General features: G+C 24.5%; 3 protein-coding genes across 9 annotated transcripts in view; 2 read left to right on the forward strand and 1 right to left on the reverse strand.

Annotated features, from left to right (window-relative positions):
* LOC112685225 (ecdysteroid-regulated 16 kDa protein-like) overlaps positions 1-4,795 on the forward strand; it is a 29,031-nt gene extending 24,236 nt beyond the window's left edge. Inside the window, exons 3-5 of one of the 2 annotated variants that reach the window (XM_025557055.1) lie at positions 2,241-2,362; positions 2,419-2,525; positions 4,754-4,795. In XM_025557055.1, coding sequence (XP_025412840.1) covers positions 2,241-2,362; positions 2,419-2,508 — 212 coding nt within the window. In that variant the 3' untranslated portion in view covers positions 2,509-2,525; positions 4,754-4,795. Of the gene's footprint in view, positions 1-2,165; positions 2,363-2,418; positions 2,526-4,753 lie in introns of both variants that reach the window. The other variant, XM_025557054.1, reaches the window with a different exon arrangement.
* On the reverse strand, positions 3,868-18,673 carry LOC112685224 (sodium/potassium-transporting ATPase subunit alpha). Of its 6 annotated transcripts, none has more exons than XM_025557049.1 (18): positions 18,447-18,673; positions 14,821-14,901; positions 14,592-14,735; positions 11,838-12,041; positions 11,189-11,302; positions 10,913-11,026; positions 8,942-9,194; positions 8,652-8,873; positions 8,225-8,582; positions 8,027-8,159; positions 7,329-7,909; positions 6,334-6,476; positions 5,962-6,218; positions 4,839-4,927; positions 4,514-4,688; positions 4,320-4,450; positions 4,157-4,258; positions 3,868-4,085 (listed from the first exon to the last, which is right to left on the reverse strand). In XM_025557049.1, exons 1-18 carry the CDS (start codon positions 18,489-18,491, stop codon positions 3,965-3,967), a joined length of 3,267 nt encoding a protein of 1,088 aa, XP_025412834.1. In that variant the 5' UTR covers positions 18,492-18,673; the 3' UTR covers positions 3,868-3,964. The 6 variants fall into 6 exon arrangements, with proteins under 6 accessions (XP_025412834.1, XP_025412833.1, XP_025412836.1 ...); XM_025557048.1 differs by lacking the exon at positions 4,839-4,927 and adding an exon at positions 5,206-5,300; XM_025557051.1 differs by lacking the exons at positions 4,839-4,927; positions 11,189-11,302 and adding an exon at positions 5,206-5,300.
* A 329-nt stretch (positions 18,674-19,002) lies between these two features.
* Positions 19,003-22,678, forward strand: LOC112685207 (protein arginine N-methyltransferase 1). The gene is made up of 6 exons (XM_025557027.1): positions 19,003-19,214; positions 20,871-21,119; positions 21,200-21,370; positions 21,431-21,563; positions 21,908-22,077; positions 22,141-22,678. Exons 1-6 carry the CDS (start codon positions 19,179-19,181, stop codon positions 22,522-22,524), a joined length of 1,143 nt encoding a protein of 380 aa, XP_025412812.1. The 5' UTR covers positions 19,003-19,178; the 3' UTR covers positions 22,525-22,678.
* The last annotated feature ends 226 nt before the right edge of the window (positions 22,679-22,904 follow it).

Genomic DNA, 22,904 nt, shown 5'->3' on the forward strand with positions numbered 1-22,904 from the left:
TGTTGTAATTGTAGTAGGCCGTACTATTTATAACATAATTATAATTATATTATATTATAATTTGTTATTTGCTATTTCTAAAATAGTTTCTACAACATATAAACAGAAATTAAGAAAAAGGAGAAATTATTTAGAAAGAAAACCACAAATACAATGTGTATGCTGAATTTATTAGTCCTCTTATAAATATTTACGATCCACTAAAAAATGTGTTATCTCATAAATTACAGATAGAATTAGTTTGTTCTGCGTGCCATAATAAGGGAATACAAATAACTCAAAACTATATTATTCAACTTAACGTATCTAATGAAAATAAAACGGTAACTTTTAATACAATGTTAGATTATTTATTCAGAGAAGTGTTAATAGAAGGCGTTAATTGCAGTGCCTGTAATACTATTACAGATCATATGCAGATAACAAATATAGTAAATACTAATGAATATTTGTACTTTCAAATACAACTTTGGAGTAATGTCAATACCAAAATATCAAACCTAACCATTAATGCATTACCCACTACAATAATTAAAGTTGATAGTAAATCGTTTATTTCGACAAATAAACATGTCTGTTTATAACTGGACTATTTAACAAATTTCCATGACAAATGTTACTATATTTGTTTTAAAAAAAAATCTTAATTATTAATTTATAAAGAAAATAAATTCTTGCAAAGTAAATAAACGATTGAGATAGAATAAATTTATTTAAAATTTAATTTACTTAGTATTTATTTATGATATCACATCTTTATAATGCTGAAGTCTTATAGATGACTAATTTTTTTTACTTAGCAATTTTTTACACGGAGTTCGACGAAGTGTTTTTGTTGGGTTCAAATATTTGGTATTAATTGTAATATATAATAATTTAAGTTTGAGAAATTATTCAGTTTTACAAGAAATTAAATAATATCATGTAGATTAGGTATTATTTTTTTTTCTAATTATTTAATTTGTATTTATACAAACAGCATAAAAATTAAATATTTTTAAACTTTATATTAATATAGAATTTGAGTTTTACTATTTTAAATCGTCATAAGTAGTCAAATAAGAAAGATAATTTTATTTAAACATACTTTTCCTACACTTTTCTGACATGGGAAATATTCCCGGACGTGTTCATGATTTTACTTTCCCAGGAAAGTGCCCATCCCTACCTTGACATAGAACTTACCCAATCATGTCTTTTAATAATTTTTATTATCATATATACATTTATAAGATAAAATAAACTGACATTTTGAGAATTTTATTTTTTGCCAGTGACTATAATTTTGCCTAAGACAGATTGATAATTATTGTTGAGCTCAACAATACTAATTTTATATTTGCTTTAACTATAATTTCTTATTAACTTTATCTAATAAAGGCAAACTTACAACATTTCTTGCATCTAAATTAATTTATATTAATAGCAAGTGTATTTTTATTAAAACACATTGTTTAACTTTTGGGTGAAGCTATTCAAAATAGTATATGTTAAGATCAATATTTATACTAAAACTTTTTATATATAACTTCATTCTAAGATAATAATGAGAACCTAAAATATTTTAAAATGTTGATGATATGGACTATTTGAATATTAATCAAAAAGTTAGGGGTCTATAATAAAAGTTGTCAGGAAAAATACTAGATAGTATTTTGAAACCAGCTATTATTTTTGGATTATGATTTAAGATTTATTAATATAAGTTTTATACTAATTAATGGTTATAAACCAGCAGTTCTTAAACTGTGATGCATGAAAGACTACATGGTGGTACGCAAAAGGCCGCATGTTGATAGAACAGAGATTAAAAATTTGATATTTAATTAATTTGTATTAATAAAAAATAATAATTTTACTGTAGTATTTTACTGCCTTTTTATTTAAAATAAATGAATTGTATTATGTAAAGTTTGTATGGTTTTATTTTTAATCATTAATGGTGCGTGACTGATTGATAATATACTCAAGTGGTACCTATGTGAAAAAAAAAGTTTGAGAACCGCTATTATAGACATTTATATATCATGTCTTGAATGATAAGTGTGATGGTAAGAAGTGGAATATTGAATTTGTATTATGAATTTAAAAAAATATTGTTAATTTATATATGAATATGTTTAACATTTATGTATTCATTATCAATAAAATCACATTTTCTTTAGACTTTGATGTAAAAGATTTAATCACAGAAGTATATGGCATAGTATTAAATATACCAATACCATTGTTGGGTGTAGATAAAAAAAATGTATGTACAAATATCATCGAAGAAGATGGAACGAAGAAAAATTGTCCTTTACAAAAAGGTAGTACATATATATACAAAGATGATATATACATAATTGAAACATATCCAAAGGTAAGATTATTAAACATGATATGTATACCTAATAATTAAATAATATTTTTGTTTAGTTTAAGATAGATGTACATTGGAGTCTAAAGGATCCCATTTCAAGAAATGTTATTACTTGCTTTGAAGTACCAGCAAAAATTATTGATTAATATTTGAATAGTTAATGGTATTATTTTTATTTAAATAAAAAAATTAAAACAAATATGATTTAATCTTCTATTGAACACTTGCATATACACAAAATATTTTTAAATAAATTATTCTTATAATTATTAATAAAACACAAAAGTATTTAAATAAAACATTTGCAAATGTTAAAAACGCATCATAAAAAAATTTAAATTTAGTTGAAAAAACAATAATTTTTTCATGTCATAATTATAAATTAAAAGTCAAAAATCAATATTTTTTTACTTACACAAACATAAAAAAAATACAAATATATTCATGCGTGTTTAAATAAAAATTATAATCATTGATTATTTATAGTCATTTAACTATCTTCGACAGAATATATTTGAATTATATTAAATAATTATTGTATAATTTTTTTAGTACAAAATGTCACAATGTTAACTTTGTATTACGTTCTAATTTTATAACTAACAAGCCAAAAAAATTACATTATTTGAATTACACATTACAACATAAATTAAAATAATATTTTTAATATTGATTTATTATTATATTTGAATACTTTATAACATTATAATGTTATTTATTATTAAAAATATAAATAAGCATATTAAACTAATTATATTTTAATAATACTTCAACCTAAAAATAAAGTAGTTTTAATACTAATAATATTATTCATAAATCTATAATACTTTAGAATATATCAGTATTATACCATTATAACTAACAAAGGGACGGATGTGATAATATAATTATATAGTATAATACAATATATATTTGAAAATATTTAAAAATAAAAATTCTATTAAATGAGATTTTTCAATAAATTATGATGAACTGTATGGACACCTTGTCCAACTATTTAAGATAAATTGAAAAATTTAAGTTTAAATTATTTCAGTATTGTAAAAAATTAAAATAAGTTAAATAATGATTATAAACTTTTCAAAAACTTTAAATATTAATTAATTCATGTTTGTACTTTTATATGGTTATAAAAAATAAAAAATATAAGAATCTAACAAATAAAAATAATTATTGTTATTAAAAATATTTTTGAAATTTTATGTATAATAAATATTTTAATTTTGTTACTATTAGTAACCCTGTGTAAGAAGTTCAGGTTTTTGTACATAGTAAAATATTATACAACGATAATAAATTATGTAATACCATATATTCAAAATTTTGCAACCTAAAAATTGGTTGACATAATGTAAAATAAAAAAATGTTTATATATTGGCGAATGTTTTTTTTTTTTAGCAACTAATTAATGTAATAATTATAATTATTAATTATTAAAATATACTAATTTTAGTGCATTCTATTATTATTATTCTTAGATGAATAATAATAATTTAATATAAGATTTCAAAATATTCATGACAATGCTTACTTATTATAGAATAATTTTTAATTAGTGATATTTTAATAAAATCAACTTTAATTTAATCATCTAAAACTACTTAATAATATGTCTCTTTTTCTAACCAACCACCAGGGTTTCGTCTTATATAAAATTTTCTTACTTCATCATAGATAAATAAGGCTAATGCAAATGGTATTGGAGGAATCCACCAAGTCCACCTAAAAAATATTTACGAAAAATAAATTTTAAAACTTATGAATCTTATTAACTTAAAATCAATATGCCATACTTTAATGGATACATGCGTAGTGCTTCATCCATTCCAGGTAAATAACATAAAAACAATGCTAAGATGGTTTCAAATATCAAACTGAAGTTTAAAGCCATATTTCTAAAAAAAAAAATATATTGGTTAATTTTTAGAATTTAATTTTAAACAATCAGTTTTTAACCTCATTCCTTGATGTGCAATTGAGTTTCTTCTTGTTTTACATATTATAAGATTTGTCCATTGTACTACAACTATTGCTATAAAAAATCCTGTATGACATGTATACTCTAAGGATTTGCGATCTTGGTATGTCTTTAATAAACATATTAAAATTTTAATAGCATACAAGACACATATTTAAAAAATATATATTACCCATTCCTGATTATATGAATCTGGTAAATCATTTACTGCCCTAGAGTCCCATTCACGACGTATTCCAATTAATTTGTATGGCATAAATCCATTTTCAGCCATAATAACAAAATAGGTAAAAAAACCAGCAAATGCTTCAATGATACCCAATTGACAAAATGCTAAAGATATTAATCTAAAAAAAAATATATATACACACACAAGTTAAAAACATAATGAATTTAATATTTATTTGTTCAGCTCTTATTTATGTGCCAATAACTACTTGCCAAGCATTCAATTATGAAGAAGGTAAAAGAAACAAAGAATAGTTTATTAAGTTTACCTGACATTAAAAAGAGGATTTTTTATAGATGGATTCTTTTTCATTAGGTTTGATTCGCCAGTTTCAAATGCAAGTGAAATGCCAGGCATCTAGCAGTCCCAAAACAAGAAACAAATCACCCACAAACATAATTTTTTATAATTGTTATATTTTTTTCCATTGTTATTTTGTTACATTGAAAGTATAGAAAATTAAATAAAATAATAAAACATGCAGATTAGCACAGTTAATACATGTTTTAAAAAACTTTAAGCAAAAACACATGCCAATTATAAATCAGTTTCAAAGCAAGTTATTATTAAAAGATAAAAAGCTGAAGCAAAAAAAAAAAAAAAATAATAAAATAAAATACTACACATATATTCACCTGTTATTTACAAGTCTATCTCTAATTAGATTTCTAGGAGGACGTTTCATTATATCTGATTCTGGATGTTCATAACCCAATGAAATGGCTGGGACCTAAATACAACAAGCTTATTCTAATGAAGTACATAAACTACAGCTTCTAATATTTATTTTTTTTTTGATATATTCACTAATTAAACTAAAACCTTTTTTAAGCAATAGCTAAAATAGTAAATTAAGCATTTTTACTAAACTATAAACACATAATTATTTATTCATTAACTACAAGAATCAATAACGTATTAATATAAAAAACATCAATTAGTACTGTTACAAAATTTATATATTCTAAGACTGTATTCTATTATTTGCTTGTGTATGGATATTATTTAATCAATATTACATCATAAATTAAATTTGCAATTAGTTTATTCATTATAAAAATTAAAATTAAATTATAACACAAAATGAATAATTTCATATTAACATTTTATAGTTGTATTATACAGAAGTTCATTATTTATTTTATAAAAATATTCTAGTTGTTTACCAATTTAAAGAAATTGGTAGGTTAAAAAGAGCATATATAAATTGATTAGATATAAATTAAATTTGTTTCTAGATAAAAAAAAAAATTCTATGGTTACCTCATATTTAGCCTAATTATAATCAAAACTGTAGTGAACAAACGTCAAACCAAATAACTATCAACATTCTGCCAAAGAAAATATCTGTCAATGTAACAATATTCAAAAAATATAATGTTTATTCTTACCATGTCTGTACCAAGATCAATGCACAATATAGCAATAGCACCAATCGGCAATGGTATGCTTAACATGATAAAAGCAATGAAAGGTAGTAATTGTGGAACATTAGATGTAAGAGTATATGTAATAGACTTTTTTAAATTATCAAATACTAGACGTCCTTCTTCTATTCCAGTAACAATACTAGCAAAATTGTCGTCTAAAAGAATCATGTCAGCTGCTTGCTTAGAAACATCTGATCCAGAAATTCCCATTGCCACACCTAATTAATTAATAATTTTTAAGAATTTAATAACAATTAAGTATGTAAATAATTATATCCTAAAATATATACTAATATATTATTGAGTCAACAACATTAAATATGAATTATTAACCAATATCTGCTTTTTTAAGCGCAGGTGAATCATTAACACCATCTCCAGTAACTGCAACAATTCCTCCAATTCTTTGACAACCTTCTACAATTGTTAATTTTTGCTGAGGTGAAGTTCTTGCAAACACTATTTCTTTATGGTATCTATATTACACAGTTTTAATTAAAATATTTTATATTTCCTAAGACCTTGTTTACTTAGGGGTACTTGTTCGTTACAGCACCTACTGCACAACTACCTCATATTGGTATATGAATCATTCTTATAATTTCGTTGATCCAAATACACATGCTCACACAGAAGGAATAGAAAGACTTTGGGGATTGGTGAAATGGAGAAACAAACATCATAGAGGTACAGCTAGTGCCGTATTTAATAATTTTGCACCCCGGCACAAGAAAAAAATTGGTGCCTCTCTAAGGCGCTTATCCACAGAAAATATAGGAAATAGATCCTCATGAACCTATGAAAATAATAATTTTAAAATAATTTTGAAAGTTCAATAATTTACAAGTGAGCAAATTTCCGACCATAAAATTTTTGCGCTCCCAAAAAACTGGCGCTTGGAGCAGTTTTAGCCAGTGCTCCCCCCCCCCTTAAATACGGCCTTAGGTACAGCGAGACACCATTTAGAATCCTACTTGACGGAATTTATGTGGAGGAATACCAATCATAATGAAGACAAGTACAACATTTTACTTAATATTATTGCAAAACAATGGCCATCACAAATCGATTTTTACATTTTTACTACATTTAATTTTATAAATTTTACTCGTAATTTTTGATGTATAAATTTGACATATTATATTATCACATATTTTATTTTATAATATTTTACATGTTATTATTATATTATCAATAAATACATTGACTTTTAGCTTTGGGTAGTTTTGTATTATTATAAACGTATTAAAAATATGTTATAAAATCATGGTATCGTGGTGAGTCGGCGGTAGGCGTGATAACGCACAAGTACCTAATTTAATTTTTACCTTAAAATTTCATCCAAAACCTCAGGGGGCAAATCTAATAGTTCAGAACCATGTACAACAGCTGCATTAGCATCTCTGGGATTAACTTCCGATACAGGAATATCTAATCTTTGAGCAATATCCTCTACAGTTTCATTTCCTTCAGATATAATTCCAACAGATTTTGCAATTGCTTTGGCAGTAATAGGGTGATCTCCAGTAACCATAATAACTTTTATACCAGCCGAACGGCATTTAGCTACAGCATCTGGAACTGCTGCTCTTGGAGGATCAATCATAGACATTAAACCAACAAATCGCATGCCACTTAATGGAAAATTTGGTTCATCAACATCAAACATAAAATTTTTAGGAAAACGATCTGATGGTAACAACATGTCACAAAAACCAAGCACACGTTCACCAAGACCTCCTAATTCTAGGTATGCATTGTTAAATGCTTCACGCATTTCTTCATCAAGAACTTTTTCTTTACTCCCAATAAATATGGTAGAGCATCGATCAAGTACACGTTCAGGAGCACCTTTCATAACTAACAGATATCGAGAATCTGAAGAATCTTCTGTCTCATGGATTGAAACCTAAAATAATTAAATAAATATACTATAATTTAGTAAAGAACAACTAATAAATAATAACATTTTTTAAATTATAACAGAACATTTATTCAAGTTTATATTATAATTAATTTTAATTACTTGGTATTTGTTTGTTGAATTAAAAGGAATCTCACAAACTTTACGGTTACGCCTTCTAATAGACATAACATCACCAAGAGCAAGTGTCATACATTTCAGTAATGCAGCTTCTGAAGCATCTCCATTTACTTCCCTAATGACAATTATATTTGGAATTTAGTAAATGTTATTTAATTGTTTGATATAATATCAACAAACTTTTTTAAAGTAGGTACACCATCCTGCCCGGTCTTAAATTCTGCTCTATTACAAAGTGTGGCAATTCTCGCAAGAGCTCTAAATCCAGGGCTGGATCGATCATATTGTACACCAGACTGATCTTCTGTAGTATCAGCTTCAATAATTTGATTATCAAACCACATATGAGCAACAGTCATACGATTTTGAGTTAAAGTACCAGTCTTATCAGAACAAATTGTTGAAGTAGAACCAAGTGTTTCAACTGCTTCTAAATTCTTTACAAGACAATTTTTAGATGCCATTCGTTTTGCAGTCAATGTTAGGCAAACAGTTACAGTTGCTAACAATCCTTCTGGAACAGCTGCAACAAGAAAACCTAACACAAAAATAATTTTTTTAGTATATATTTTAAATATAAATCTATAAGATGACCTTATTGACCTACCAATCATGAAAATAATAGCATCCAACCAATAACATCCCATCATCAATGCAATAATAAATAACAATAGTCCAATTATTATGGCTGTTATATTAACAAAATTGACAAAATTAATTATTTCCCTTGAAATTGGTGTTGGTCGACTATCTAAACTAGAAGCTAACCCAGCAATTCTTCCCATAACAGTATTATCCCCAACTGCAATAACTACACCCTTAGCAGTACCTAAATTAATACAATTAAACTATAGTATAAATATGGTTATTATTATAAAATATTATATAATTATGAACCTTCAACTGCATGTGTAGAAGAAAATGTCAAATTTTTAGTTTCTAAAGGATCATCATGGGTAAATTCTGAAGTACGACTTTGTGGCTCTGATTCACCAGTCAGTGAAGAATTATCCACTTTGAATGAATGACTTTCAATAATTCTTAAGTCAGCTGGAATACGATCTCCAAATTTTAGTTCAACAATGTCACCAAGAGTAAGATCTTCTGCTCGTAGTGTTAGTGATTCACCTTGGCGTATAACTAAAGCAAACTATTTAAGTAACAGTATTAAAATATAATTATTTTAAAATAAATCAATATTCCAACACCTTTAATGAAAAATGCTGTGCAATAAATAAAATGATAAAACTCAAAATAATTTTTTTTGATTAAAAACAAATAGATATTTAATTAAACATACTTTTAACAAATTAGGTACATTTTAATTAATAATAAACAATTCTAAGCCATTAAGTTTTTTTTTTATATATAAATAATGATTAAAATGCAACTATAAGTTTTATAAAATTAATGGAATAATAAATACAATTTAAAATATAGAGGGAAAAATATGATTTGAAATTTTCAAGTTTTTGTGGTATTTACAAAACTTTACAAGGAATGTGTTAAAAAATCATTGAAAACCATAAACATTATTTCAATGTCTAAAGAATTCAAGTTGAACAAATATATAAATATATATATAAATCAGTAATTTATATTTTAAGCTTATTTATTATTTTTAGAAAATGTTTTAATTATATTACATTTAAAAACTGTTACTTTATTTCTATTTTACAAAAATTCAAATAATTCTTTAATTTTTAAATTACAAATATTTCAATTCATGTTTTAAAGTTAAGGTGAAAGAAAAACAAAATATGTATTTAAATAATATTTGAAATTATTGTAAATTTATAATAAAAAAAAAAATGTTAGTATAACCTAAAATTATTAATAATTTCAAAATGTAATTAATTAATATTATGCAGTTCTAAATGTTACAGATTTTTTTGTAATTAATCAGTTAATTAGTAATTTAAAAATGAATAGTTAAATGTTATTTTTAAAATATTACACTATTATTTTGAGTTGAATGACTTTATTTTTTTTTTTATGTAATAACTCTACAATTTATTATCACAATAAAAATTAACTTCTATGTATTTAATAGATTAATTATTAATAACTACAATTTTCATAATTTACAAGCAAAAGTTAAAATAAAAAGCATTTTGACGATGTAAAATGAATCTTTCTATAAAGAAATTTAAATTTTTTTTTTCTAGGGATTATAACAATTAAGGTTATTAATAATTCTGTAAATAATTTATAGAACAGAAGTTAGTTAGTTTCCTATTTCTGGGCATTTTTTTTTTTTATAGGATATACACAATGAGTGGCAGTTTATTTTCTCTGGCAGTCCTGTTTAGAAATTGAAACCACTAATGAATATTAAATGAATATAGCGGGTTATTTTGAAACAACCTCACTCAATTAGTAATACATTAGTAATTTAATACTGTATAATGAATAATCAAATTTATGTTGCATTTATCATTAAAACAATGATAAAATTATTATTTTTACTGTATTAAGTTTGTTTACAGTAAGTTATGAGATTTATTTTTATAGTTTTAAATTAATTAATTGTTTTCATGTTCCTAGCCTTAGTTTAAAAATTTTTAAATAAAACTGATTTTTTAATTTCTTAAATAAAATATTCTTTTAAAAAATATTGATGCAATGTATTTCAATATTATTATTATTATTCTAAATTCTGATCCAAGCAAATATTTATTATAAAGTATTATTTTTGCAAAAATGGAATATTTTTTTAATGATTTATAAATTATGAAGTTATTGAAGTTATTACTTTATTAGTGAGGTCTAATTTTTTTCAAAGCTTTTATCTATCATTTTTTATACTGTGCAAAAAAATACTAATACTACTTATGTAAAAGTGAATTCAAACAAAGATTGACAGACCTGTGAAGTTGTTTCATAGAATGACCAAATAATTGCACCTTGATTATACTGTCGACAGTAAGACAAAAAGCCAGTGACTACAATAACAGCTATTAAACTTGAACCTAAATAAATCTGCGATAAAAAATAGTTAAAAGCAAGCTAAAGTGAATCCCTTAAATAAGCTGAAGTAACATTTGAATACTAACCCACACACATGCTAATACAATATATAAAATTATAATACAAAAGCTCAACCACACCAACACAATAATTTCAGCTAAATCTCTGCCTTACCTGAGGAACTAAATTCCTAAATGAATTCACAATTGCAGAAGATTTAGCTTGTTGATAATATGAAAAGATTCCTGTGATGATAACAACAGCCACTAATACTACTCCCAAGTAAAACTGGGTTATAGTATTTAAATTAAATGTATTAAATTAATACAATAATAGAAACTTTTCAAATTATTATACAGTAAAACCCCTCTCATCTGCCCTTGGCTAATCCGCTACTTTGATTGATCTGACAATAGAATTATTAATACAAATACTTTAAAAATATGTACATATTAATTTCCCAATTTATAGTTAAACAAAAATCTATTTCTGTATTGTTTTTTATCATTTATGTATATATGTAATACTTTCGTTCAAATTTTTTGTGTTACATATATTATGCAGTAAATAATTTAATATATGTATGTAATTTAAAATCATTTAATAAATTAATTTGATAAAATGCTGTCTTCAAATGTTTCTGTATATTCTGATAAGACAACCTTTTTCGCGTTCCGACCACATCCCTGGTCTCAAAGGTGACGGATTAGAGGGGTTCTACTGTAGTTTTATTGAAATTATAATTAGTTTAGGAATTTGCATGATTGCAGGTATTTATAAACAAGTTCATAAAAACTCAATTAACTCATGTATAGAAACTTACATAATCATCATTTGGATCTTCTGTAGTACTAGTTTCTGCAGTATGGGCTAAGAAACATAAAATTGCTCCACACCATAATAATACTGAAAAACCACCAAAAATCTGTTTTGTGAATTTGATCCATTCTGGTGTTGTAATTGGTGGTGTAAGAGTATTAGGTCCATCTCTTTCTAAATTTTCACGAGCCTTAGCGTGAGTTAAACCCTAAATTAAAATTAAAAATGTTAACAAATAACTATCCAAATCAATTACAAATGTACCTCTTCATATGGTAGTTAAATTAACTTAAAATTGAAAAGAATAAAGAACTAAATAATTAACATAAATTGTAAAAAATCAAAAATCAACAGTGCCAATGGTATAGTAATAATTAATTCATATGATACAATGGTTTTCCACCCAAGTATATTGCTTATAACTTATTTAGTATGTTAAATATTAAAATATTTTTAACTAAGTATTCTCCCTGTAGAAGGGGATTAGAATACTTCCACGGTTCCTCAGCCATTTGTAAGAGGTGACTACATGAGGTTGCGTCAGATTGGAGAATTGCACATTGTCAAAGAATATGAGGAGTCCAAAACAAAAATTAGGCGGTTTGTCCCATCTTGGATGTCCGCAGGAAAGACAAGTAAGAAGAAGTATCACAACTAGAGATGGAGGAGGCCTAAATGATGAAATTAGTGATACCAGCTGGACAGCCAGTGTGGTAACTGGTTCACCAGTTATGTGTTCAGGTCTACCTAACACAGGTAATATCAACGGTGTAGGGACATCACCATTGCGCCCCAGATTAAATCTACAACTAGGTATGAGAGATATGTATATATGTATAGTGAGTATAGGCACCTGTAATATTAGAACGTTAACAGGTAGAAGTAGAAAATGAATGGAAGTATTAAAGAAGAGGAAAGTTCATATTTGTTGTGTTCAGGAAACTAAATGGAAAACAAAAGAAATATGAGAGGGCTAAAAAATAATATAATCAGTTTGGTTTTATGCCAGAAAAATGCCATTATTTTGTGTTAGGTAACTAATAGAGAAGTTTAGAGAAAAGAAAAAATTGTGCATGGTATTTATAGATTTAGAAAAAGCATATGACATAGTACCAAAGGAAGTTTTGTGGGCATTAATAAGAAAAGAGGTCCCAAAAATATTTATAAATTTCATTCAGGGTATGTTCATACATTTGCCTTCATAGGCTCAAGAACTAGTGTAATTATTTTGTGCAGTGTAACAGAAAAATTTAACGTAGGAATTGGTGTGCATCAAGGGTTGGCTCTAAGCACTTATTTCTTCTCTGGGGTAATGGATGAAGTTACGAAAGACATACAGGTTGAAATACCATGGTGTATGTTTGCTGATGATATAGTTTTGGTAGGAGATCTGAAATAAGTTCATAAGAAGTTGGATGAGTGGAGGTTAGCCTTTGAAAGAAAGGGATTAAGAATTAGTAGAAATAAAATAAAGTATATAGAGTATGACTTTAGAGGAAGATATCAAGAAATTAAGGGTATGAGTAGACCAAAGGACAATAAGTGGTGATGTAATAATTGAAGTCAAGAACTTCAAACATTTAGGATAATTTATACAAAAGAATGGGAGCTTTCGCATGGATATAAAACATAGGATTTAGTAGGGTTGGATGAAATAGAGAGATCAGAGCTTTTTTATGATAAAAGAATTCAAATTTTGCTGAAAAGTAAATTTTACTGGAGTGTAGTGAGACTAACTAAGCTATCTGGTTCGGAGTGTTGAGTGGTTGACAAGAGAATAGAACAGATTGAGTGTTGCAAAAATGAAAATGATTAGATGGATGAGTGGAGAGACAAGAGAAGAATAAGGAATGAATATATGAGAGGTAGTGTTGGTGTAACGTCGATAATGAAATGAGAGAAAATAGACTGAGATGGTTTGGATAGATGATGAAGCGAGAGGAAACAAAAGCAGTAAGAGTGGTTATGAAAATGAATGTTCAAGAGAAAAGAAGAAGAAAACCAAAAAAGAGATGGTTGGATATGACTGAGAATAATATGATTGTTGTTTATAATTCTTGTACAATGCCCGATAAATGTATGATAATTTCGAGTGTTAAGAATATAATTTGTAAATTGCTGAAAATATTTAGACATTGTGTATAGTATACTATAATACATGTATACATTGTATTACAACGCCCAGATTTCCTACTTTTTCCGTAATATATATATATATATATATATATATATATATATATATCTTATTCTTTTTCTTCTTGTGGATTATGGCTTTCAAGACCATCCCTGCAGACAAATTTACCGCCATCTTTCCCTATCCTCTGCAACTTCTCTCCACTGTATATTTGGTTCTACTGCCTTAACATCCTTTTTAATACGATCCTCTCATCGTAAACGCAGTCTTCCTAACGGTCTTTTCCCAATTGGATTTTCTTTAAAAACCACCTTAATAAAAGAACCCTCTTTCCTCCAAGCATGTCCAGCCTACATTTATCTTCTCCTTGTAATTTCTGCTATAATATCTGTTTTTTTCCCTATCTTTTTTATTGTAAAATTATTTAATTTGAAACTTATATTTTTCATTAATTTATTACCACATACCGAATTATTCACATTTGAACATAAACTATAAAAATATTTCTCATTAAAATCTATTAAAAAAATGTTATTTATCGGCCCATTTCATATCATTTAAATGAAATTTTTCACAATTTTAATTTATACTTATGTTGCTACTCATAAATGAGTGTATATTTACAGTTCCAGGATGTGTTCCAAATCTTTGATATAGTTCATCCAATGATATTTTATGATAATCCAAGTATGGATCTTCTTTGAGTTCATCTAAGTTTTCAGCATGACTATACTTAGTACTAATGGACGACGGTGCTTTCCTTCTTGTCTAAAATATTAATAGTAATTTAAAAATCATATATCAAAAAAAAAAAAATGTACTAAAATTAAATTAGGTATAAATTATTCTTTACTTTTGGTTTCCCATCTACTGTCTTATTATCATCAAATAAAGAAGGGACTGTGGCAACACGATATGAGTCTGTTCTGCCATGCTAAAATAAAAATAAATCGATTACACAATTGTATTATAATATAAATAGATATCTTATTTATATAGTATATATCCTTATATTTATTAATAGTGTCATATTTTTTTTAAGTATAAAATATTAAATTTGCATATTATTATTAATAACATTATTGGTAAACGGACATTTATTTTTTCTTAAAATCGGTGTATTGAAAATTATCCTAATATTATCATAAACTTATAATTTCAATAAGCAAAGATAATAAATATAACAACAACTAATAATAAATCTAAAATTATAAAATATACAATGCATACAAATATTAGAACAAATATCAATGACTAGATAATGTATTAGCCAACATGTGGAAAAAATTTAAAAATAAAGATAATTTACAGTATTCATCGATATCAACTATTTTTTATTAGTTACACGAGTAAATTAAACAGATGAAAGATCAATTTTTAGTTATAATTAGTTTAAATACGAACAAGGAATATATTTTTCTTTGATAAATTGCCAAATAGTATCAATTCAACAAACTAAAATCAGTTCAATATCTATTTTGGGTACATTAGATAACATAAATAACATTGAGTTCTGACTACCCCCATTATTCATTAATTAAATTGTGAAGTTTTAATTATTATTGTTTTGTATGGTTTAATAATCAATAGGATTTTTTATTTATCTGTAAACATGTTTGGGTAATAAAATAATTATCAAAATATCAAGATGTGTTATCAAAGAAAAAATATTATCAAAGTATGTAATAATAGTAATATTTGGCATCTTTCAAAAAACTTCTTTTGAATGTAATTTATATTATATTATTAACTGGAATATTTTTTTACAAAAGTTATGCAATATTTTAATACCATAATATAATTTGATGCATCAAGCTCTACTTACATAAAATGAAATATTTCATAAATATACATTTTAAGCAAATCTTAATTTAAATTTGGTGCTTAAGAGGTTTCATAACATGAATTACAAAATATTTAACATGTCAAAAAATTAAATAAAACATATTTGTTACGTAAAAGTATAAATTAACTTTTTTGATAATTTTATAATAAATGCTTTAACAATTATTAATATGAATGAATAAATATAATAGAACATTTATTTATTATTAATGGTAACCCTCGTAAAGGTAGAAGGTTCTAAATCCAATAGATATAACATATTGTAAAAATAGTATATAAAACGATTTTAATAAAAATTTAGCAATTGTTTTAACTTGGAACTATGAATAAAGAAAAAAAAGCAAAGTTAGGTAGTCATTAAAAATTATTTTATTGGAGCATTGTAGAACAAAATTAAAATTAATAAGTACAGTAGAAATATGTACATATATTATAGTTTTATTTAAACGACATAAATAATTAGAAATAACATATTATCATAATTTATATTTTATATACATATGTATAATTTTAATTATATAGATATATAATATGTAATTAAATAATTTGTTGAAAAATAGTTAAGTAATAATTATGCCAAATTGCTATGGATCATTGCCAAAAGTTTATTTTTATAATGAGGAATATAATTAAGTATCAAGCATTTTTACAGTTAACAATGTAAATATATTATTTAAATAATAAATATAACATAAAAATAAATTCAACCCTAATTGGAAAAAAATAAAATTTATAATAATAAATAATTTAATAACACATATTAAACACACAAGATGAATTTTATTAAAACATACTAATTTATTGAGTTAAGAACGATTGCTAGTACCACATTTGAAAGTTATAAGTACTATATTCTTATACTGTATATTTGTATTATATACCTATTATAATTCTATAGTACATTTATATTAATCTATAATTTAAATAGTTTCCAGGAAATATTGTTCCAAAATCTTGTACAACCATTAGCATAACTTACATATTTTAGCATCAAGAGCTAGAATCTATCTCGTTGGATTACAATAACTAGGATAAGTTATAAAATTTAAAGAGTAGCAGATACCTTAATGAATTGTTTAGCATTCCTAAACCAACAAACCAGTGTGGATACATACAAAATATTGAATACAATATAGTAATAAAAAAAAAGACCTGTAATACAGTTGAATAGCTATTTAAGCTGATAAGTAAATGTATTATTATCATATGAACTCTGTTTATTCAATTGAAACTAATTCTTGAATATATATTGTCCATTTCTCTTAATCATAATTCATATTGCAAAATGCTGTAACAATATATTACTACTTCTGCATACACAACTCAAAAATATCATAAATTACAATACTTAAACAAGTACAATGTCTATTAAAAAAATGTTAAGGACTTAATATTTAGACAAAATTTAATGTATGAATATATTAAAATGGTTAAAATTTTTATTTATACTCAAATGTACCTTATCCCTCTAACAATTAATTTTATTAGTAAATAGTAACCAATGAACTGTTTATCATCCATACTACATGTGTTTATATACATGTATCAGTATTTAGATAATTTAGACATTACATAAAAATGTAATAATATATATTGTACCTAAGAGGTATTTTACAACGAAGAGACAACTACTTTTTTAATGTAATACAATTATTATCATTAGTCTCATATAATTTCAAACTTATAAGTTCAAAAATATGATAATTAAATCTTAAATGATTACATTATGACAACTAAAAAAACAATATTTTTTTTTTTAATTTAAGTTTTATTCTCTAAATATTTCTTATTTTTTCAATCAATATTTATTACAAATCAATTTTATATTTTAAATATAATATTTAGAAAATAGTTGTAAAGTGATTTATATCAAGCTTTATTATTGTGTCTGATTAGGATAAGGGATGCTGAGTTTAAAGATATCAGGAAAAAGAGTCCCTAGGAAGAAGTTCCTGGTAAAAAAGCCTCGGGTAAAAAGTCACACAGAAACAAAAAAAATTTAAAAATTTAAAAAATATATATATATATATATATATATATATATATATATATATAAATATAATAAGTATATTTCATGGATAGACTATATTTAAGGAAATCATTGATTAAAAAAAGAAACCATTATAATTAAAAAAATTTTTTATAAGGTTTGGTTTAAAGAATTTGAAGCCACATAATTATAACAAACATGGGCAAGGAAATAGGGGTCCATTATCTATTTTTACATAACATAGTGGTCACAGTTAAATTATAATGTGGGTGTTTGGTGTGTATTACAATAAAAATAGAATATATATACATAGATACTTATCCTCCCCTAATTGGGAATAGTATTGAATATTACAATATTTATCTTGAGAATCCATAACTATATAATTAAATTTTTAAATTTTAGTAACACTGACAGTAAATATGTCATAATCCTATATGTACCATTTTATGTTTCTCAGTATATATTAATTTAATAAAACATTAACATAAGTAACATAAAAAATATTAACAATATTTTGCCAATTGTATTACTTACATGAATGAAAATAAATTATTCTGATGATAAGTCAATTTATTTACATGTCCCGCCCAATAATTCTATTAAATGTCCACTCACGTAAATTAAATAATATTATTACTCACCAGATCATAATCCTTAGACGACATTTCTGGAATATTCAAAAACATACACTCATAACTTTCTAATTAACTAGTTTAGAAACAGCGATTACAAAGTAACGTAACAATTCAAAACAATCATGATAATAACAACAATAATTATATTTATAAAATAGGATGAATACCAATTAATAAATTGGATAAGATCACTCCCAAATCGGTGATACAACCAAATACTGACTATTATAAACAACTAAACCAACTTCTCAAATTCTTACACCCTTTTTTAACCACTAGTGCTACCAGCGGATTTTAGATTAGGTAATATATATTTGCGTGTAGATAGAGTGGTACGCAAAAATTAATTTATGAGTTATTATAATACATAAAATTAGTTAGTTTTCATTTTAATTAATAAATTTTATTTTAATTTGTATGTAAAATGAATAAATTAATTTTTTTGTCCTTTAACATTTGTTTTTAATTAATAATTATTGAGGTTAAAAATATTCATAAAAATAATGCGGTATATACGTTAGTGTGTTACTAACTTCAAACATGTTGGTGCGATTATATTCATGTTCTTTATTATTCAATATTATAGTGGTCTGACCTAACACGGTTTTTTAATTTTATTACAATAATTATGAAACAATAGTTTTATAAATTAAATTTTTGATTCGTCTTCATACTCGTATTTGTAGTTCAAATTTCTTTTAATAACAGCTAGTCGCTTTTTTTTTTAAAGTCGTAGTAATGTCTCAAATTGCATTGGCAGTGGGAAGTAATTCCGTAAGTTTTTAGATATTTATAATTTTGCTTGAAATAATGTTTTATCTAAACTAATTTTGAAGATTATTTCTATATTTAAACGATTTCTTAACCATTATAATTTGTGACAGAATTAGACAAACATTTTGTTTATAATTTGTTTTCTTAAAACATAATAATTCTGTGGTATTAATACAGTATACTTCAATTTTAAAATGTCTGTAAATCACGTGAATTTAAAAATTTTATTTTAAATTTTTTTACTTCTTTGAATATATTGGATAATTCAATAATATCTAATTTAAATAAGTAGCCATTAAGTACAAAATTATTTTTAATATTTTTCCTGATTTTAATATGTAATAAAACAACCTAATACCTTATTATAAGAAAATATTTATTTTTTTTTTTTATTATTATATTTATTAAATAAACCATCAAACGTATACTATTTTCATTGAATTTCTTGACAATTCAATGATAATGAATTTCTATGAAAATATAGGTATATATTTTTTATAAGGAAATATTTTTTTCTACTTTATTAATCTGTTTGGTTTCAGTTTTATATTTAATTACACTAATTTATGATAAATACTATTGTATTTAATATTAAATTATATGTGTTACTTTGTGTTTTTTAATTTGATTATCATGTTTACAAACCATAGTTAGTTTTTCTCATAATATTTTTTATTCTAATAGGTAGGTAATTCTACCGAGTCAAAAACTATATTTTCAATTAAATATAGAGTAACTTTTAATCTTGCTTATCAGAATATTTATTTTATTATTTATTAAACTATAGTAATAAGATTTTGGTTTAAATTTTAATAAATTTTAATTGATATTTTCAATCTTAAATGTAATTTCAGATATTTAATTTATTATTAAAGGAATAGCAATCCATGATTTTCTGTCTTATGTTTATCACATGCTCAACATAATAATGTGGACATTATCTATTTTCAATGGGCTGATCAATCAATTGATGCAATATAAATTTTAAAAACCGATTTGAATTCATTGTATATTCTTGTTTAGATAAACCCTCTTATAAAATGTAGGAAAGTAGATCTAAAGAAGACTTAATGATATCAGAGGTCTGTCTAATTTACACATGTAAGGTATTTTTTTTTCTAATAAATTGTATTATAAGACCATCTTTGTATTAAAATTCCAAAATTTCCATAAGCTTATATAAATAAAAACTAAAGTATTTGTATTGATTTTTGATTAAGTTATTTTACTTTGAGATTATGTAATTATATTTTGAATGGTCTTCACAAATATAATTTATATATTATTAAACATTCATACCAATCATAAATAATTTATGATATAAGTATTATAGTAACCATTATGAAAAATGGTATTGAGGGTATGAAAAATAACCGTTGTTAGGTAAAAGATATCTTTACTTTTTTAAATAAATGATTCAATTGCCTTATACTTTATTAGGTGAAGTTAATATATCATATTCATATTTCATCTGTTATCAATAGTTCTTCCCACTTGATAGGTATGGTTTACTAGTGAGCTCAGTGAGTATGTGAGTGTTACCGCTAGATGAAAATGTATTAAATATAGTGGGAATATATGGCAGTAACCAGTTTTGGTGATCATTGGTTGTTGAATTTATGATTTATCATTAAAAATAATATTGAAATATTGTAGGAAAATAAAATAGACCCAATGGAAGTAATAATGGACAATAATGTTGTTGATGATGTTCCTGAATCATCTTCTGCATTGGCTATTTCAAATGGTGTAAAAAATAGATCTGTAAATGTAAGCGAGATGACTTCAATGGATTACTACTTTGATTCATATGCTCATTTTGGTATACATGAAGAAATGCTTAAAGATGAAGTGCGAACTCTTACTTACAGAAATTCTATGTATTACAATAAACATTTACTCAAGGTATGTTCTTTTAAACAAAATACATTTTTTTAAAATTTCTTATGAATACTTAATAACAATCTATTTTTTCATATTTACAGGGTAAAATTGTATTAGATATTGGATGTGGTACTGGAATATTGTCTATGTTTGCTGCTAAAGCTGGAGCAGCCAAAGTCATCGGTGTAGAGTGTTCTAATATTGTAGAATATGCCAAACAAATAGTAGCTGATAACAATTTAGATCATATTGTAACAATTATCAAAGGAAAAGTAAAAAATTATTTCTAACATTTTATTATAGATATTTTTAATGCTTAACTATTTATTTAGGTTGAAGAAATAGACTTACCAGATGGTATTACTAAAGTAGATATTATTATATCGGAATGGATGGGATATTGTTTATTTTATGAATCTATGTTGGATACTGTACTTTATGCCAGAGACAAATGGTTAAAAGAAGGTAAGATCAAAATTATTTTGATTTCTCAAATAAATTAACATAATATTAAACCTAAATAGACCTAAATATATCTTATATAATATTTGTAGTTATATGGTTATTATTATTTACAAATAATTTAGAAATTTTTATTTATAAATGATAAGAAATATATATAAATACATATCTTTGCTTCCCTATCAATATAAAAGCAGTATATATGCATTGTACTTTTAAACACAATAACATCTTTTCTATGATTTAGGATTGAATTTAAAAATATATCTTGATATGTTAATTAAATGATTTGCAATATTAACTAAATTTTGAATGATAGCATTTATAATTACTTATTTTAATTTTAGATGGAATGTTGTTTCCTGACCGTGCAAATTTGTTCATAACTGGCATTGAAGATAGACAGTATAAAGATGACAAAATAAACTGGTGGGAAAATGTATATGGATTTAATATGAGTGCCATACGTAATGTTGCTATAAGTGAACCATTAGTTGATTGCGTAGAACCTAAACAGGTAAATTTTGAAACCAAAATGTATTATTGATATTAATTGATTATATTAATTTACTGTTGTCAGGTTGTTACAAATTCAAGTTTGTTAAAAGAAGTAGATTTGTATACAGTAAAAAAAGAGGACTTAACATTTACTGCTCCATTTAATCTTCAAGTCCGTCGTCAAGATTATGTCCATGCATTGGTTACATATTTTACTGTAGAGTTTACCAAATGTCATAAACGAATTGGTTTTTCAACGGCACCAGAATCACCTTATACACATTGGAAACAAACTGTTTTCTACTTGGATAACTATTTAACTGTGAAAAGAAATGATGAAGTGTTTGGCACATTTTCAATGTCTCCAAACGAACGTAATACCCGAGATATGGACTTTGTTATTGACATTCAATTTAAAAATGATGTGAATGATGTGACCGAATCTAATAAATACCGTATGCGTTAATTTAAAACTAAATATTATATCATAATTTTTATTACCTTAAATTTTTTTTTTTTTTTATATATGTATGTAACATTTAAAATTAAATATTTACAATTTAAAACACATTCTCTTGAAGAACAAAAGTTGCATTCGTGGAGAATTAATTTAATTATGATATACTCTTTTAATTATATGTATATTTTCATTTGTTCTTCTTTCTCCATTTTTCAAAATCTATTTTTTTTTTATTTATTATTTTTTTTAATAGACTTAATAATTGAAAATTAATTAGGTGGTCATTCACAGTATTAGGTGATATTAAAAGTTTGTATGTTATTTTATAGTAATTTATAATTCCTAAGAAAATAAATTGAAAATACTATTTGTAAATAAGTAACTTA

This window comes from Sipha flava, unplaced genomic scaffold, assembly GCF_003268045.1.
Source record: "Sipha flava isolate LNK unplaced genomic scaffold, YSA_version1 269_pilon_pilon, whole genome shotgun sequence".
Lineage (NCBI taxonomy): Eukaryota > Metazoa > Arthropoda > Insecta > Hemiptera > Aphididae > Sipha > Sipha flava.

Bases quoted from the DNA above. Each gene is read 5' to 3' on its own strand.
- LOC112685224 (XM_025557048.1), bottom strand. From the start codon at position 18,491: ATGTTTTTGAATATTCCAGAAATGTCGTCTAAGGATTATGATCTG. The intron at 8,583-8,651 runs GTAGGTCAATAA...TTTTTGTGTTAG, and splicing joins TGCTATTATTTTCATGATTG to GTTTTCTTGTTGCAGCTGTT. The intron at 7,910-8,026 runs GTAATTAAAATT...TAATTATTTTAG, and splicing joins ATTCAACAAACAAATACCAA to GTTTCAATCCATGAGACAGA.
- LOC112685207 (XM_025557027.1), top strand. From the start codon at position 19,179: ATGTCTCAAATTGCATTGGCAGTGGGAAGTAATTCC. The intron at 21,564-21,907 runs GTAAGATCAAAA...TTTTAATTTTAG, and splicing joins AGACAAATGGTTAAAAGAAG to ATGGAATGTTGTTTCCTGAC. The intron at 22,078-22,140 runs GTAAATTTTGAA...TACTGTTGTCAG, and splicing joins ATTGCGTAGAACCTAAACAG to GTTGTTACAAATTCAAGTTT.